The sequence below is a fragment of the Syngnathus leptorhynchus genome, chromosome 10 (genome assembly GCF_054491065.1).
Source record: "Syngnathus leptorhynchus isolate UIUO chromosome 10, UIUO_Slep, whole genome shotgun sequence".
Lineage (NCBI taxonomy): Eukaryota > Metazoa > Chordata > Actinopteri > Syngnathiformes > Syngnathidae > Syngnathus > Syngnathus leptorhynchus.
Window position 1 is genome coordinate 8,419,045 of NC_141204.1, and position 16,407 is coordinate 8,435,451.

The following is a 16,407-nucleotide window of genomic DNA, read 5'->3' on the forward strand; positions in this document are numbered from 1 at the left end:
GACAAATGGTATAGAGAATGGACGGAGAGCTATAATGACAAAAACAAACACTAATAGAGAACATATAAACACACAAGCTTCTGTTGGGTACATAATCTGGATAATCCAAAAGTGCAAAATAAAAGGTACAACTCCCTGAGTTTTAGACTTTGTTCAACATAAATTGATCTGATGACCAGTCCAGGGTGCACACTGCCTTGAGAACCCAAGATGACTGAGATAGAGCAAAATGAGGAATTTCAGTAAATGGAGGGACAGAAAAGCCTTCTCTCCTGGCCTAGAAGCACTGATTTACATTTACAAATCCTAATTCAGTACATGCTGCACGAAATTGTATTCATTTATTCCCAGCAGTCTGTTTGCTTCAGTTGGTTGAGTTTCTCTTGGCTGCACTGTTTCCAGAACAAATAGATGTAAGAACTCTTTCAATTGTCTGTGTGGAGCCTTCAGAATTCAGAATTGCAAGCCAAAGTAATTTACACAATATTTGCACTGGGATTATTATTTTTTTTGAACCAATCAGATTTCAAATTCATTCTCACAAGTGGCCTTCATCAAAGATATTGGCATTTTTCCATGCTGTCATTGGCTGGCAGAGCAAAACATATTGCAGCCAATCCTAGCTCGATCAGCAAAAGACATCTGTAGCCATCTGCACACATAAATACATTTAAAAATCAGCATCTCTGGCAAGTATTTTCTTCAAATATTTGATATTTTGTCATGTAGATAAATAATATTGATCCTGAACTGCTCCAGATGATGTAGATGGCACAGTTTTGTGTTTTATTGCATTTTTGTGTCAGATTGATGGTTTCTACAACTGTGATGTGACTGCAGTGGTATTAAGAAGTGGATTAAAGTACCTCACAGACCTCTACTTCTTTTGATGCGTCACAGCCTACAATCATTTTGAAAGCATTCCAAAAAATATTTTCTTTGAATTCACGGAAAAAGCTTTTGTCGCTATAAATGCATTGATGGATTTATTTCCTGCAGTTTTGTGCAATTCCATCAGTCTCCTTGCACAGTAGAGGGATGAGTAGTAGAGATCAAGCCAGGAAAATAGCATGTGTCTGGGGAAAATGGGGAAGTCAACACTCAAGAGAATATTTGGATTGAGGCTTTTGGAAAAGTCCACATGGCCCATGCGCACCAAACACTAGCTTCTTGGGCTTCTGGCACTGAACTGCTCCTGAGTGAGTTCCAGACATATTGGGTTAGTGAGCTCTGCCAGAGGATGTCAATGTATGACCCAGTAAACTGATGGTTTTGCTGAGACACCAACCACTACCTCAAAAAGATGAACATCTGAGAGAAACACGTCTTCACAGTCATCCGATCCATGACCTGAACACAGATAGACAGATGATAGATAGTCTTAGCTATTTTAGAGGACATGGCGCTCAGCACCATCTTGCCACTTCTAACAGCAGCAAGACAAAATCATAAAAGTGAAGATGACTATGCAACACTCTCATTTAAACGCAAGTTTGATGTTCCCTTCCACTGAGAGAGGTGAGAAATACCAACCGGCTATCCAAGTAGCTTCAAATAATATTCCACTGACATTTTCTCAACGAAACGTCAATTTTCCATTTTCTTTTTACCATTTAAGTGTCTGCTGAGGAACCACACAGAACTGTCCCAAACCAAAAAATCCTTTTCAGGCAAAAATGGAACACAAACCTCTTTTGTTTTGTTTTACTTAATTTATGATAGACGTCAAAGTTAGTCTGGCTCACCCATTGTATTTTGCCTATGCCTTGTGTAATACTGTTCACTGACACAGTTGCCAGAAAAAAAAGTGATAAAAGTGTTTTGGCAAAAATAAATATTGCTTGGTAAATCAATGACTAGCTTTCCATAACTGCCATCCATCTTCCCCTGTGTAGGACAATTCTTTGAATGAAAGAGACACAGCATTCAGTCACAGGAAAAGCCATGTTTTTCTGTTTCACAGAATCTGAGTGAAATCAGAATTTACTGTTCCCACTGGCTGCTTTAACGAGTCAACCATTGCAGCCTCCAAACAAAGTGACTCCTGCTCCTGCCAAAATAAAGAAGTGGATATGTCACTTGGAATCAAGTAAGTCATTTATTTCGGGGCATGAGTCCTTGTAGTCACTGGAAAAATATCCACTCCTTATGCCAGTCTCCGGGCGCCCGACAAACCAGAGTTGTCAAAGTGTTGAGACTGCGAGCTTAGGCCAATGAATAGAAAGTGAACTTTTAAGACATGACAAATAATGTCAAATGGTTGGGTGTTCAGTTGGACTAGAAGCAAATGAGGGATGAGTTTCCCAACATGTAGCAGTAATCACATTTTTTTAACCCTTGCTCATGATCACAGTGTGAAAAAGACCCAATGTGCTGTGCTCTGCAAAATTCTTGGGCAACTATTCCATTTGTTGTCTTGGCAGGATGATATTGCCCACAGTGTTGGCCTTCTGAGATTGAAACCTCTAATTCATTTTTATTTATTTTTTTAGCTTTAGCTGTGTGATTATTCTAGGAGTAGAGCTGTTTAGGTGGAAGCATTTCTCTAAGGGTATGAGTTTGAAATTACGTTAAAGTCTTCTGAAATCATAATATGAAGTACATATGTACAAGGATTGCAATGTTATTATCGGCAACTCGAAAGATTAGGGGGGAATAATATATTGTAGATTTTTGCTAGTCTTTGCCGATTGAGTCATAACCCATGCAAAAGTAAACAAAATTGGTTACTAATGGACTTTACTGCTTATTAAAAGCACAAATAATCATAATCATATGTCATAATAATTACATAAAATGCTTGCGACATTGTCAAGGTGATGTCAAAAGGAGGCTTGTTTCCACTTGGGTTTGTGTGAAATTGAGACCAGACACATTTGGTCTCATTAAATCAAGTTGTGAAGTCTTGGCCTCTCAATAACCTTGCACAAAACAAAGCCATTGGCGGTGAAGGCCTCTTAACAACAGCCTGATCTGATCGGCAAGGCTCGATTCGAAATAAATTGTTTTGTTTTTTTTCTTAACGATGAGAACTCCACTGTTTAAATCAACTGTCTACACTCAAAGTCCAAATGGACTTTTAGAAATGGCTGACATTTATATTTACATGCACGTTCTGCACTGCACCATCTACAAAACCAATATGTATGTACTGACCAAACCATTGGCTCTTGCAAACACTTTAACACATTCCACGTGTACGCAATACACACTTGCACCTGAATTAGCCGTTGAGCAAATCCCAATTCTGACATGTGCTCAAGAAAAGGGAACACTATGACATAGACAAGCTATATTTTCATTTTTGGCACCTAGGTGATGATGTTAGCTTAAATACGTTGCTCAACTGAATGTCCGACAGCATGTACGTAAGCGAACGTCCGGCACCAGTGAGCCCACGGTGGAGCCCACATTCGTTTTCCCTGATGGACGGGGCTATCTGTGCCAAGTCCCCTGCAGGAGACACTGCATACATCAGGATCTCATTATGGCCTTACTGAACATATGTCAAGTTTAGGCCTCAAGCTGTGTTGTCATTATTTTAGACTTGGACATTTTTTTTTCCCCAATATGTCTTACCGTGCATTCACAAAATGTCCAGTTGGGTTTTTTCATCAGGACCCAAGAACACACCAACCATCTGCTCACAAAAAGTTCTTGTATAATATTCAGCGTATGGGGGGGGAAATTTAGGATGTACCTTTAATGCACTATAACCTTTACAGGTCATCTTTATTTCCCTTTCTCTGAACCTTTAAACGCACGTGTCAGTGCTCAATGTTACGGCACCATAACTGGCTGTTGTTGTGAGGCGTCGTCTTGGTTTGCGATGTTAAAACGTTAACAGCAAGATGAAGAGGTTTGTTCAAAGAAACAAAACAAGAAATGTATTGGTCGTTTCATGGATCAAACACCTGTAGTGAATTTTACCATTCAGCTCTTTGTTAGGAGAACATCAAGTTATACATTAAGTAGTGAAACCGTGAACAGTTGGGAATGTGAATTCAAAAGTTTATAGAAGTTCAAATTAAGTTCCGTTGTAAACGTTATAGTGCGTTTTAGGTATTTCCTGAAATGTCTGGAAAAAGACAAATAGCTTCACTTTTTGGGAGTCGTTCATCAATCAATCTGCCTAACATTGTTTCTTCAGAAACAGTAAATTAACAATCAATTACACACAGTCGACTATGTTCCTCTTTATCGATTAATTATTCCGTTATTATCCTCCAGCCTAATTTAAGTGACCCTTTATGAGGTTAAAGCGTTGGTTGGATGAACGGACGGACGGATGGGTGGATGAATGGGACCGATTGACATGAAACTGTGAATTAACATCATCATTTTGGAATGAACTTTTTATTTTCATGGTAATCTCGAGGGGTTAGACCAGTATTGGATAAAAGTAGATAAAGACTATTAACGCATACTTGTGCAGTGATGTGGCTTCGTTTCAACCCTCTTTCTGCATCAGGCTGATCCAACTCCATCCTGTGATGCCGAGCCAAAATGATACATCTTCCTGGCCCTAAGATGTTGGCCGAGGGCAATTGCATCAGGATTATGGTGAGAAACGTCTGCCGCAGGCATTTTTACAAGGGTTATACATTCCTTTCAGCGAATGAATAAAAGAGGACTTGATGTCTAAGTAGAAACGTTTTTCTCTGAACACTGAAAAGGGTGACAAACCAGAGGCTTAATAATACCTCAGTCATGCGTTTCTCCATCTTCTCGCCAGATGTTTCACGAGACCTGAAGACCTAAGACCTTAAGTGACTTCACAAGAAAAAAAATGGAGATTTCAGCACATGTATGGTCACTTAAATAGAGAAAAGGGCTAAAGTCTCCATTTGGCTAATAATGTAATGACTCAATTAAAGGACATGGAATCTTGAATGTGTGTGGATTTATTATACTGTTTCCCAAGAAAAACAATAAAGATTTACCTTGACTGTGATGCACGGAACATAAAAGGATGGTTCTTGCCCACACGTCAAAAAAGTACAGTACGTATGTACTCGGTAGTCTGAACATGTGTTCTTTAGAAAGGAAGCTTTTGCACATCATTTTTTTATAGCCCTTCTACTTTAACTGATTACAGTGTCGGGAACAAAAATCAAGCACAGCATTGAAACTTGTAACATTTCTCTCAATGTGCTGCAACACCATCGAATGGTAAGTGAATGTTTTATCATACGATATAACACTTATAAACTGACTTCATTCATGTAGTGACTACTTGAATCAATGTGCCCCATTACATATCTTAAAACATTACCAGGAATCATTCATTTTCTGCCTTATATTCTGTTCAGGGCACACACAAAAAACAATTTTTTGCTCACATTTGCACTGATGTTCAGGAATCAATTGTGCTGACCGAATTTTTTTTTTAAATAATTGTGTGTAAAATTGTAACTGTTAATGACATTGCACCAGCTTTCATGAATGAGATGCATTGTTTTTCATATAAAATGATCCAAAATCATTATAATGTATTATAAAATGCTTCATAAAAGACATTTTAAAAATGGAAGCATGGAACTGACTAAATTTAATTTTGATGAGCAACTATATTCCAACGTATTTGCAAGTACGTTTCAACATACTTGTAAATGTAAGTAAAAATATATATCTGCAAAAATATATACAATTTTTTTTAGCCAGGCACATATCCTGTTTAATAATATTGTTACAATGGCTTGTAATGTTTACCTTTTATGTAAGAATAAATCATTTGCCTCGTTTTTTAATCAACACTTGGTCCTGCTACGTTATTGTATTTTATCGTTGGTCATTATGGTGACATTTGGAGAGGAGTATTTATAAAGTACCACTAGAGGTCGTTGTCCGCCAACAAATTCACAGTTTGTAATGCAGTGCAGCACGTTTAACAATTTGATATGCAGTACGGTAAGCCTCACCTACAGTGAGAAATACTTTAATAAATACTAAAAACCCAATTATTTTTGTGTGTGTTGCAAACCACAGTAATTTCAGGTATTGCATCAGAGACCTGCGGTGCTCATAGTGCGCACTATGTTAGTTTTATGTTTAATTTCTTCCCTGTTAGAAGCAATGAGGAAAAGTAATGAGTATAATCTAATTATATATATATATCGATTTCTTGACATAAAATGTGCTCTAATGATTTTACGGAGCCCCTAACATTTACATAAAATTTGCACTAATGTTTTTACGGAGCCTCTAACATGACGTAGATATGATGAAAACCTTCTCATCAAACTTTTGCGATGTATGATTTTCGGAATATTCTATCAGGTTGTTTTTTAAAAAAAAAAAAAAAACAATAAACAGTACGTTAACAGTATCCGTATTTAGTTTTTTTTTTTTTTCAAATCAAGTTCTAAGGGGGATGTTTTTCTTTACACGGAAGCACACAAACGCGCATTAGAAAACAAATTGCGTAACCTCGACCACACCCAAAAATATTGCAAATTTTGTGAGAGATAGCAAAGTTGACTTAATTTTATTATTATTATTTTGCTTGTTTTTCCTCTCTCTTGTAAGTCACCATAGGGGCTCTATTTGTTATGGATAGAAAACGTATCCTGGACAAACCCAAAACAATGTGACAGAAAATATAACTTTGCAACTTTATCAAAGTCTACAGTGTGCTGCCTGCGCTTTTGGGCATGGCCGTGGTCGTGAACCTTCGGCTGGGCAGACGATCCTTGGAGGCGGTCGCTGCATGTACGATCGAAGACACGCCACCCACCCCCAGTGGTTTCTATGCAAAGAGAAAGAGATGGGTGTGGTTGGAAGCGCAACTGCGCGCTGTCACCGACGAACTATTGTGTCGCCCACGTCAAACGGACCTGAAACAAGAGCAGGAAGAACAAGATTGTCAAGTGCAATATAAATATAATATACAACATTGTTGTTATGGTTCCCCCCCCCTTTGCCTTATCTTGGAGAAATTAGGAGCAATCTTCTGGTGCACGGTGCAAGGTAGTTTACTTTGCTGATTGTTGTGGGTGAGTACGAATTTTTTTATTTGTAGTACAAATACTACCGCGTGTTTTTTTTCTGCTCGAATGCGTGGTAGTGTGTTGCTAGTGTAGGATCAGACAAAAGTGTTGTCACAACACTTCTCACAATAGTAGAAGCCTGCATTCAGTTATTGCACTCCAACTTTTATGCAATCCAACTTGCTTACTTTCAGAAATAAACTCAATAGCTTCTTTATTCTGCCTTCAAATAAAAGAATCCATTCAGCAAATGAACTGATGCATTGCAATGAATACATTATGTTGGTTCTGGTTGGGCAATGCATGGAGTCATAGCCAAGAGCCATAAAAAATGTTAGTTGTACTTGACAGAACAATTTGTGATTGAAATATTTCAGAGCAATGGGCCTGATCCAGGTGTTGAAAAGCCACTTCTTGAGCAGCCTGATCATCTGCTATGTGTTCCTGGTCAGCGGCCTCATCATCAACCTGCTTCAGCTATGCACTCTTCCTCTGTGGCTGTTCAACAAGCAGCTGGCACGGAAGGTCAACTGCAGATTCGCCTACTCCATCTCCAGCCGTAAGTGTAAACACTGAAAAGCATCTTGGACTCATCATGCTCAAGTATATTGTCAATATCCTCTTCTAGAGATGGTAGCCACATTAGAGTGGTGGTCTGGAACGGAATGCAGCCTGTATACAGATCCAAAATCTTACCCATTGTATGGGAAGGAAAATGCAATCGTGGTTCTCAACCACAGTTTTGAGATAGACTTCCTGTGTGGCTGGACCTTCTGTGAGAGATTCGGAGTTCTCGGGGTAAGAAACAACCATCAGTTGAAAAATAAATGTTTAAACACTGTATTCTGTTCAAAAAAGGTGTACGCAGGATTTTGCCCCAAAATATTTGGACAATATCCTTTGACCCTGTATGGCACGTTAGCTGTTCACATGCAAGCCTGTGCAAAAAAAATTAATAATAATCATACTGGATTCAAGCTCCTTCTCCCTCCAGATGTGACGTCATGATCGTTCTTATGCTAGCTCGTTGTTGTCTCACGGTAACGACCAAACGCTATTATTTCGGCATAATGGATTCTACACCTCAGAAGAGACTGACCTCTGGTACGCCTCAGACACCCTCATTGTTTCCGAGAAACGTTTAAAAAATGAGAAACATGCATACGAAAAAAGGAGCGTAGTAGCGATTTGAAACTCAGGTTCAGAACTCAGATTGCTGTTTTAATTTCGGCCTACTTTATTATCTGATATTGAGGTCAAACATAGAGTGTTGCTTTTCCTGTTATAATATCAAAATCATATTTACACCGTGTTGCTTCTCATGTTAGTAGTTCGATATCATATTTAAATAATTCTAATTTACATCCTCTTCTGGATCCTGCAAAGTTTTGTGCTCCACCCAAAATCTAGCTGAGGTGAGACTAGCACATTTCAAGATACACAGTATGTTAAAAATGTTTGAATACTTTTATCATATTTATAATTATTTCCCTGTATTATTCTCAAGCTGACATACTTTCCGTTCAAGTCTTTCGGTGCCTCTGATGGGAGGCGCACTTCACAAAGTGCTTATTAAAAGCAATCTGAATGTTTTTCAGAGTTCCAAAGTTCTTGCCAAAAAAGAGTTGGCCTACGTCCCAGTCATCGGTTGGATGTGGTACTTCCTGGAGATCGTTTTCTGCAAGAGGAAGTGGGAAGAGGACAGAAAGACGGTGACTCAAAGTCTTCAGAACCTTAGGGACTATCCTGAAAACTATTGGGTAGGTATAGAGTTATACTTTAGGTTTATCAGTGATTAACGTGTTGGAAAAAAACCATTGATAAATTATTTTCCGCTGCTAGTTTTTGCTTTACTGTGAAGGAACTCGCTTCACAGCAAAGAAGCACCAGATCAGCATGCAGGTGGCCGAGACTAAAGGTCTGCCCAAACTGAAGTATCACCTTCTACCAAGAACCAAAGGCTTTTGGGTCACTGTTCAAAACCTCAGAGGAACTGGTGGGTATCCGTTCCAGTCATTTTCAAATGAAGTGCACACTTCAAACCATCATGTATCTTCTCAGTCGCAGCTGTCTACGACTCCACACTCAACTTCAGAAACAATGAAATGCCAACCCTGCTGGGAATCCTTAACGGAAAGAAATACCACGCAGATTTATATGTGAGGTATTGACTACATAAAGATGAGCATCCTGTCTGTATCTGAGAGCTTGTTTCGCTTTGATAACTTGCAGGAGAATTCCACTGGACCTGATCCCAGAAGATGAATCTGAGTGTGCTAATTGGCTTCACAAACTCTACCAGGAGAAGGTGATAACTCCCCTATTTTGATATTAACAAAAAATGCTGTGTTTAGACTAGTAGGGCCTCCTAGAACCTATTATTGTGGAGAGAAAAAATTCCAAAGGAATCTTGTTTGAGTTGAATAATATGTCATTAATTGAAACAAATCTGTCTTCCTTTATTTATATGTATGACGATAAAGGATAGTTTTCAAGAAGGCTACGAGCGGACGGGGCGGTACCCCGGCCCCATGGTGAACCCACCGCGGCGGCCCTGGTCACTAATCAACTGGTTGTTCTGGTCCTGCCTTCTCCTGTACCCACTGGGCCTACTTCTCGCACAGCTCGTCCTTTCCAGATCAGTAGTGACCATTTTGTCTGCGGTGGTCCTCTGCACTGCAGGTGGGTTTCACTCAAAACTAGGTGCCTGTTTTGAGGGTTTAATTGACCCCTCCTTGCTTTTAACCTGCTCCTGTTCATTTTATAAAGCAGTAGATTTCACACCTTGTAATGTAAATTGCGTTTCTTCTTATCGTCAGGTTTTATGTGCTTAGAGATTATTTGATTGTTTTCATGTTGTATTGTTAACAGTGGTTTATTTTTTTACCCTTGCACAACTGCAGTGGCGGTTCTGGGCCTTCAGCGGTGACTCAATGTTACCTAAGCCACTTCTTAATACCATGACTATCATGTCACAACTTTATACACACACACACAAAACTGTCACAATTTTACAAAATAATACACAAAACCACGACACCAATATGCGACATTACAGAGAGGGAGGGTCCATCTCGAAAAAGAATTTTTATTCATGTTTGACACCAAGATTTCATAAGTGCTACTCTGTTTTACCTGTGATCAACAAATCAAAGCATGAGAAAAATGCTTATGTCATAAGCCTGATAACTGGCCTTGTTTGGTAATTCTTAAATCTGATTGGTTAAAATAAAAATACAAATCCTGCCTTTGCCAAAAGTGTGTATGTGACATGTGGACATTTCATTGCATTACATAACAGCACGTAGAAGTTCAAATCTAATACGACCAAGAAAATAAATAAAACATGCATAAATGACATAACAGTACTGGAAGTTGGCCAAACAGGAGTAACAAAATGGTATTAAATCAAATTAGACAATCTCATTTATCGTATTTCGGGCCAGGTCGGCAGAGAAGGCCATGTTACAACAATGCGTCAAACATGTAAAGGTTTTGACCGTGAAACAGACAAAAAATTGCTCTTATCTGTTCAACTCAGACTTCAAGTATGATCATATTTGTACTTGGTACTCTTAAGTAAATATACTGTAGATTATCCGATCTTTGTCACGGAGAATGACAATGAAAATCAAACATTTTCTTTCTCTGGCAGTACTCTCAAGTATGTCTTTGTTTTTTACTCCCATCGTAAAACATTAACTCTACAATGAACGTTAATTTTACAGCTTCAGTGGCTATTCGTTGGATGATTGGCCAGACTGAGATTAACAGAGCTTCCAACTATGGGAGCAAGACGACTCATCAAAACAACAACTAAGGAAGCCAAAAAGCGTCATAGCACATCTGCTGCAAAATGAACATTAATGTTCCTAGCTTTGACTGCACTGCCGATTTCTGCCGCAACAATTGGTGATCTGCCCTGAACCACAATGCAGCCAGTGTACTACCGTCAATGAACAGTGACTGGAGGCGTGGCATCCAACCTGCTTAGAAAACTCTAGTCATTTTCGGGTGGACATACATTGAAACATTAAATTAGGAAGAAACTCACATGAATGGTCATGTAAAAGAATTTCCAAAATCATATATACTGTTACTGTGGATTTTTACAACAATTATATTGTCAAAACTTATTTGTGACAGTCATCCAGGAACAAGCACACTTCCTCTATGAAACTTAATTTAAAATACACACGTTGGTATTTAATTACTTAATTCATGTACCATTTATTTGAGCAAAGGTTAATGGAATAAGAATGGTCACAAAATTGCTACAGTCTGTGTATTGTTTGTATTTTGCTCTTATTTCAGCTTTTACCATCAACATGTATTTTGAACTGTGTGAGGAGGTGCTCTGAGTGAACCCACTGAGTGAACCCAATGACAATTTCAGTTCATTTATTCCACACAAAATACAAATGTACAGTTCCCTGGGACTAATGGGATGTTACTTATTGCTAAATTGATGTCTCTGGCAGTATTTGATGGAATATTGTGAAAACAGGACAAAATATATCTGCAAACCAGCTGGTTAATTCTTTATATTTATATTGATTAGGGTTGAAATGGCTTTACTGTGACGGGTTCCCCTGTTATAACTGAGAAAATGCTCATGCTGCTCTATCTGAGGTCTTACATTAAAACTGCCTAACCTTGTAAATTAGTTGTGTCTAATTTTTCAAAACTGCTATTTCTCATATATAGGATATCAACATAAGAGTTGTGTACAGTACATCTATTCTGGTTTATTATGAATGTTTGTAGATCAGGGTCAGCTTTATCTGTTTGGTTTTAACTAGTAAACTGCACAATTGTGTGAATGGCAATATTGCACCGATGTTATTAGTATGCCTTGAATTTGGTGTCTGCTGTTGCAAAGTATTGATTATCATACACTTGATCAATGGTTCGTTGAGGATCTTTCACTTTTTTTAGCCACGCGCCCTAATTCATGGATAAACATCAAATATGCACCGGTAAGTGAATTTAAACTAAAAAAGTAACTTTATTTTGTGTATTTAATACGTATTCGGATTCGCTACTTTTAGCATGTTAGCACAATTGCAAGCCGGTTTAAGACGGTGCTTTAACGTGAGCACGCTTTCTATACTGTTTTATCTTTTATTTTTTTAATTAATATTTACTATGGAAGTTGGCTTTATTGCTTTGGAACGGTGGCCTACTTTTAACTCAAAAGAAATGATCAAAGAAAGTGCGGACGTGATTGACGCAGAGTCGCTGGAAAATGGCATCAACGTAACCATGGAAACCCGACACGTTACAAAGACGTCTTTGACAACACGTGACATAAACAGCGTTCACTATTAAGTTGGTTCTTTGCCGTTGCTGCTGTTGTATTAGTCATCTGCATGTGCATGAGGTGCATTCAGCTGCTAGCCAAACACTTTATTTCTTGTTGTCACTTGTGGTGAGTATGTACGTGATTTGGGCGATTTAAATAATAGTTCAGTCAAATAATTAATGGAAGTTTTTTTTAAAAATAAATTTGCTAAATCAAAATACATTATAAAGCAATACATTTTGCAATAATGTATACATCTCCAGCAGTATTTGTAGCAAATACCAGAAGGTTTATGAAACAATATAACACCATTGAAATTATAAACTGTATTTATATAGTTCTTTTTGAATAAACTACGATGGCGTTCATTGTTCATTGAATGAATGAAATAAGGAATATCTTATTAATACACAAAGAAACTAATTGTATTTTCCATTTGCGTTGCAGTGTTAAATTTACTGGATTCTCAAACAAAGCTATGCTTATGGGAAATGTAAATTGAATGACTGAAATATGGAATAACTGAGCAATAGACAAAAAGTAAATGAATTTTTCATTTGCGTTGCAATGTTAAAATTCCTGGATTCTCAAACTTATTTTGAAACAAAACAATGTCTTTTTAGGATAACACAACAAATAATTGTGACTGTGTAGAATCCTGGGTAATTAATTCCGGAAGTTGGTGGAATTTGACATTGAAGAAAATCAGCAGTAAGAGAAAAGCTGTTTTTCCAAAATGTTTTTGTAGATGCGCGCGTGCGTGCGTGCGTGCGTACGTACGTAAGTGCGTGCGTAAGTGCGTGCGTAGGTGCGTGCGTAGGTCCGCACGTGCGTGCGTACGTGCGTACGTACTACGTACTTGTGTGCGTGTGTGCGTGTGTGAGGTATTAATGAGGTATTCATGCGTTGCTGTAATATTAGTATATGCCGCAATAAAATAATTTTTACACAGTTGAATTGCTTAACCCAGTTCTTTCAGTGACACTGATCACAATTTAAAATTAGATATTTTATTCTAGTAATGATTTCTTTCACTGTCATAGACATTTGTTAAATACATTAAAACATTCATTCATCGATATTCCAGATTAAACTATGTAATATATAAAACATGAACTGCACAATGTTTTTGCTAGTATTGCAGCTTTGCATTTGTTTGTATAATTTTGTAAATGTCATACAAGCATTAATTGCTCTATAGTAAAACCTGCAAATGAAATGTGTGCATTTCAGAAATCTTTTTTTGCACTAAAATGGAACCGGTGCCAAAAGGATCTTATGTGGACGAGATGAAATGGTACGAGCTCCTCACTCCACTGTATGAGCCCCTGGAGGAGCTCGGCTACCTTTGCAACGCTCGCCCCCCACCTCCTCCCACTCCCTGCGACCCCGCCGACATGCCGCTCGACAATCTCCCCATGTTTACAGGAAGTCACTATGTAGGATCTGGTGACTGCTACATCCGGGGAGACAATCTGATGAACATGAACTACCGAGCTCCACTCCATATGGAGTACATGCAACCGGCTCACCTGAACATTGGGCCAACTGGTGATGTCACCAAACAGGTGAGCATTGGCAATGAAATCAAATAATGATTTGATAATCCCCAAATAGCAGCCATCGACTACTTCCACGCACAAGAGTTAAGAGCTGTTGAAAGATAACAGACCAAATTGTAGAACTGCATAAAACTGAGTAGGTTACAAAATAGCAAAATCCAAAACCTAACCCAAAAACAATCCAGTCAAGCATGGAGGTGGAAATCTTTCTTTTTAGAGGTTTTTTTTTTTTTCCCCAGCATAATATACTGTACATGTTCTAAATGTAAGGCTTATCTCTCCACTCTATAGTATATGAACTATCAGCACCAACCCTACGAGTGGCCTGTCAATCACCCGCATGCTCCTACTCCTCCGGTAAGAACTCTGCCACACACGTACACCCCAAATCGATGACAGGCATGGTCGCAAATAGCACTGAGGAGGGGGACGGGGGCTGGGAAAAACAAAACTAATGTTCCTTTTCCATTGGTACAGACTTGGAGTCTGCATAGCGTATGTTGTGTTGCAACTACTGATGCATTTAAGTCCCACCAAAGCCCTAATACTCTTTTTGTTATTTTAAATGTGACTTTCAAGGAGTAGCTAAATTGAGCATATTTTAATTAGAATACATTTGTTTTTCTTTATACTTGAGTTCATACACCAATATTAGTTTCATCATATATTGGTTCCCTCAGTTCCAAAATTTCATCTGCGTCCCTGAACTGTGGTAAAAGTCAGCACTACAGACAGATTTATAATTTAGTTTACAAATTAGACAATTATTTTAGTTCTTTAAGCATCAATGATACACACAAAGCTTAAGCGGAAATGTTCTAGATGTTTCACAGTGCTGATGTTGTATAATTTGTGTACTGCTACCCGATGCCATCACTGCAGCTTATCTATGTCATGGGGTGTTCTGTGTCTTAAGCAGTTCCTTGAAGAAACCATGATGATACTACCGGAATGTGCAAAGTTGCCTCCTGCTGAAATGCCGTAAGTGACACCATTCACGTGCATGCACTACTTAATAATACTGTGTGGAAAACGCAATTTAATGTCATTCATTTGCGAATGGTTTCGGACCAGTCCACTCAGTTAGATGGGACAAGTCCCAACCAATCCATAAACTGAAAGTTGACAAGCACTATAAAAACGAGATCGGTAAACTTAATTTATTTCAGTAGTTTAATGCACAAAAAATGCAGCACGTCCATCATGTAGGTTGTCCATCTGTGATATAGATTGTCTATGTAAAGTGAAATCCTTCATGATTTTTTTTTTAACCCAGTTTATTATACCGTAACAGTTTAGCAGCTTTCGATTTGACTTTTTGGATTCTATAAATATTCAAATCTATTGAACAAGCATGTATACAGTAATACACAAACACATCTTCAACACACTCTTTGCTTTCTGTTTTTTTATAAAGGAGCCTTTCGGATCCGAGTTGCCCCTCAAGAAAGGTCCCAACAACCAAGTATGTTTAAAAAATAAAAATAATAATTCAATTAAAAAAATGCACAGATTCCTAATCAGTTTAAATTTCATGTTCGGTTTCTCTAGATTCAAACTAAAGCTGTGAATGTGATTTCTTTATTTTTTGTTTATAGAAAAAGGAAACGTGAATGCCAAGAAGAGGAAGATAAGGTGTACATTAAAAAGCCACCTAATGCGTTTATGATATTCCGAAAAGAGCAAAGGGAGAATGTTATGGCGCAGTGGAACATTCGCGACAGTGCCGTGGCCAATAAAGTTCTGGGTCACATGGTAAGTACGCTTGGCACTTACAAAACGTAAAACTCTTCACGTCTAGTTGTCTGATGTCCCTTTGGGAAAGTGTCATCGGGTGACAAGTATGTATCGACATGTCAACAGTGGAAATCGCTGTCGGAGAAGGAGCAGGAGAAGTATTATCAGCTTGCCGATGCCGAAAAACGCCTCCATACCCAGCTGCACCCCAACTGGTCCTGCACAGACAATTATGTAAGTCCAGCCACCATGGATATGCCCAACACCTGGCACAAAGTGGACCACGTGTTATTTTCTTGTGTTTTCAGGGTCGAAAGAGGAGGAAGCAGAGGAGCAGAGTGGCTCCCTAAGGAACTCGTTCGTCTAAGCAAACTGCAGAGTTTCCTCCTGTAACTTGACATACCGTTCTAGTGTTTTGACTTAATCACAAGTCGCTTGAAGTTCTTCTAACAAGATATCGACTGAGCTGGAAAATGCTCAGCAAGTTCATTAATTTAAAAAAAAAAAAAAACCCAGGGACATATTTAACCTCATTGTTATGAGAGGGGGGGAAGGGGCACTTTTAGCCATGTTTTGTTATTTGTGCAATGATAGCTTTTACACAATGCTTCATTACTGGTTACTTGTATTGTCACCACTATTGTTGCGTGTGCCAATGATTTCCAAAGAAGGTGAACAAGCTTTTAACTAAGCTTTATGTCCACATTTCCATGAATAAATTTATACATTTATGAAAATTATTTTGCTCGCATTTGACAGCATCTTACTGATTTTTGGTTATCTATCTATCTTTTTAAGCCTCTCACTAGCATAT

General features: G+C 38.3%; 2 protein-coding genes across 5 annotated transcripts; both read left to right on the forward strand.

Annotated features, from left to right (window-relative positions):
* The first annotated feature begins 5,093 nt into the window (after positions 1-5,093).
* Positions 5,094-11,663, forward strand: agpat4 (1-acylglycerol-3-phosphate O-acyltransferase 4 (lysophosphatidic acid acyltransferase, delta)). Of its 2 annotated transcripts, none has more exons than XM_085922600.1 (9): positions 5,094-6,995; positions 7,367-7,548; positions 7,618-7,787; positions 8,588-8,749; positions 8,832-8,985; positions 9,051-9,153; positions 9,222-9,297; positions 9,473-9,671; positions 10,718-11,663. In XM_085922600.1, exons 2-9 carry the CDS (start codon positions 7,371-7,373, stop codon positions 10,807-10,809), a joined length of 1,134 nt encoding a protein of 377 aa, XP_085778726.1. In that variant the 5' UTR covers positions 5,094-6,995; positions 7,367-7,370; the 3' UTR covers positions 10,810-11,663. The 2 variants fall into 2 exon arrangements, with proteins under 2 accessions (XP_085778726.1, XP_085778725.1); XM_085922599.1 differs by having other exon boundaries at positions 5,100-5,172; positions 6,625-7,548.
* Positions 11,664-12,323: 660 nt separating this feature from the next.
* LOC147050275 (transcription factor 7-like 1-A) lies at positions 12,324-16,333 on the forward strand. 3 transcript variants are annotated; one of them, XM_085922063.1, is made up of 9 exons: positions 12,342-12,420; positions 13,528-13,591; positions 13,723-13,862; positions 14,148-14,213; positions 14,773-14,837; positions 15,274-15,321; positions 15,455-15,611; positions 15,720-15,827; positions 15,902-16,333. In XM_085922063.1, exons 3-9 carry the CDS (start codon positions 13,773-13,775, stop codon positions 15,941-15,943), a joined length of 576 nt encoding a protein of 191 aa, XP_085778189.1. In that variant the 5' UTR covers positions 12,342-12,420; positions 13,528-13,591; positions 13,723-13,772; the 3' UTR covers positions 15,944-16,333. The 3 variants fall into 3 exon arrangements, with proteins under 3 accessions (XP_085778187.1, XP_085778188.1, XP_085778189.1); XM_085922061.1 differs by having other exon boundaries at positions 12,324-12,420; positions 13,528-13,862; XM_085922062.1 differs by having other exon boundaries at positions 12,324-12,420; positions 13,528-13,862; positions 14,776-14,837.
* The last annotated feature ends 74 nt before the right edge of the window (positions 16,334-16,407 follow it).

Excerpts from the sequence above, each read along its gene's own strand:
- agpat4 (XM_085922600.1), top strand. The coding sequence starts at position 7,371 with ATGGGCCTGATCCAGGTGTTGAAAAGCCACTTCTTGAGCAGCCTGATC. Across the intron at positions 8,986-9,050 it reads TCAAAACCTCAGAGGAACTG|TCGCAGCTGTCTACGACTCC; the intron begins GTGGGTATCCGT and ends GTATCTTCTCAG. Across the intron at positions 9,672-10,717 it reads GGTGGTCCTCTGCACTGCAG|CTTCAGTGGCTATTCGTTGG; the intron begins GTGGGTTTCACT and ends TTAATTTTACAG.
- LOC147050275 (XM_085922061.1), top strand. The coding sequence starts at position 13,548 with ATGGAACCGGTGCCAAAAGGATCTTATGTGGACGAGATGAAATGGTAC. Across the intron at positions 13,863-14,147 it reads CTGGTGATGTCACCAAACAG|TATATGAACTATCAGCACCA; the intron begins GTGAGCATTGGC and ends TCCACTCTATAG. Across the intron at positions 15,828-15,901 it reads GGTCCTGCACAGACAATTAT|GGTCGAAAGAGGAGGAAGCA; the intron begins GTAAGTCCAGCC and ends TTGTGTTTTCAG.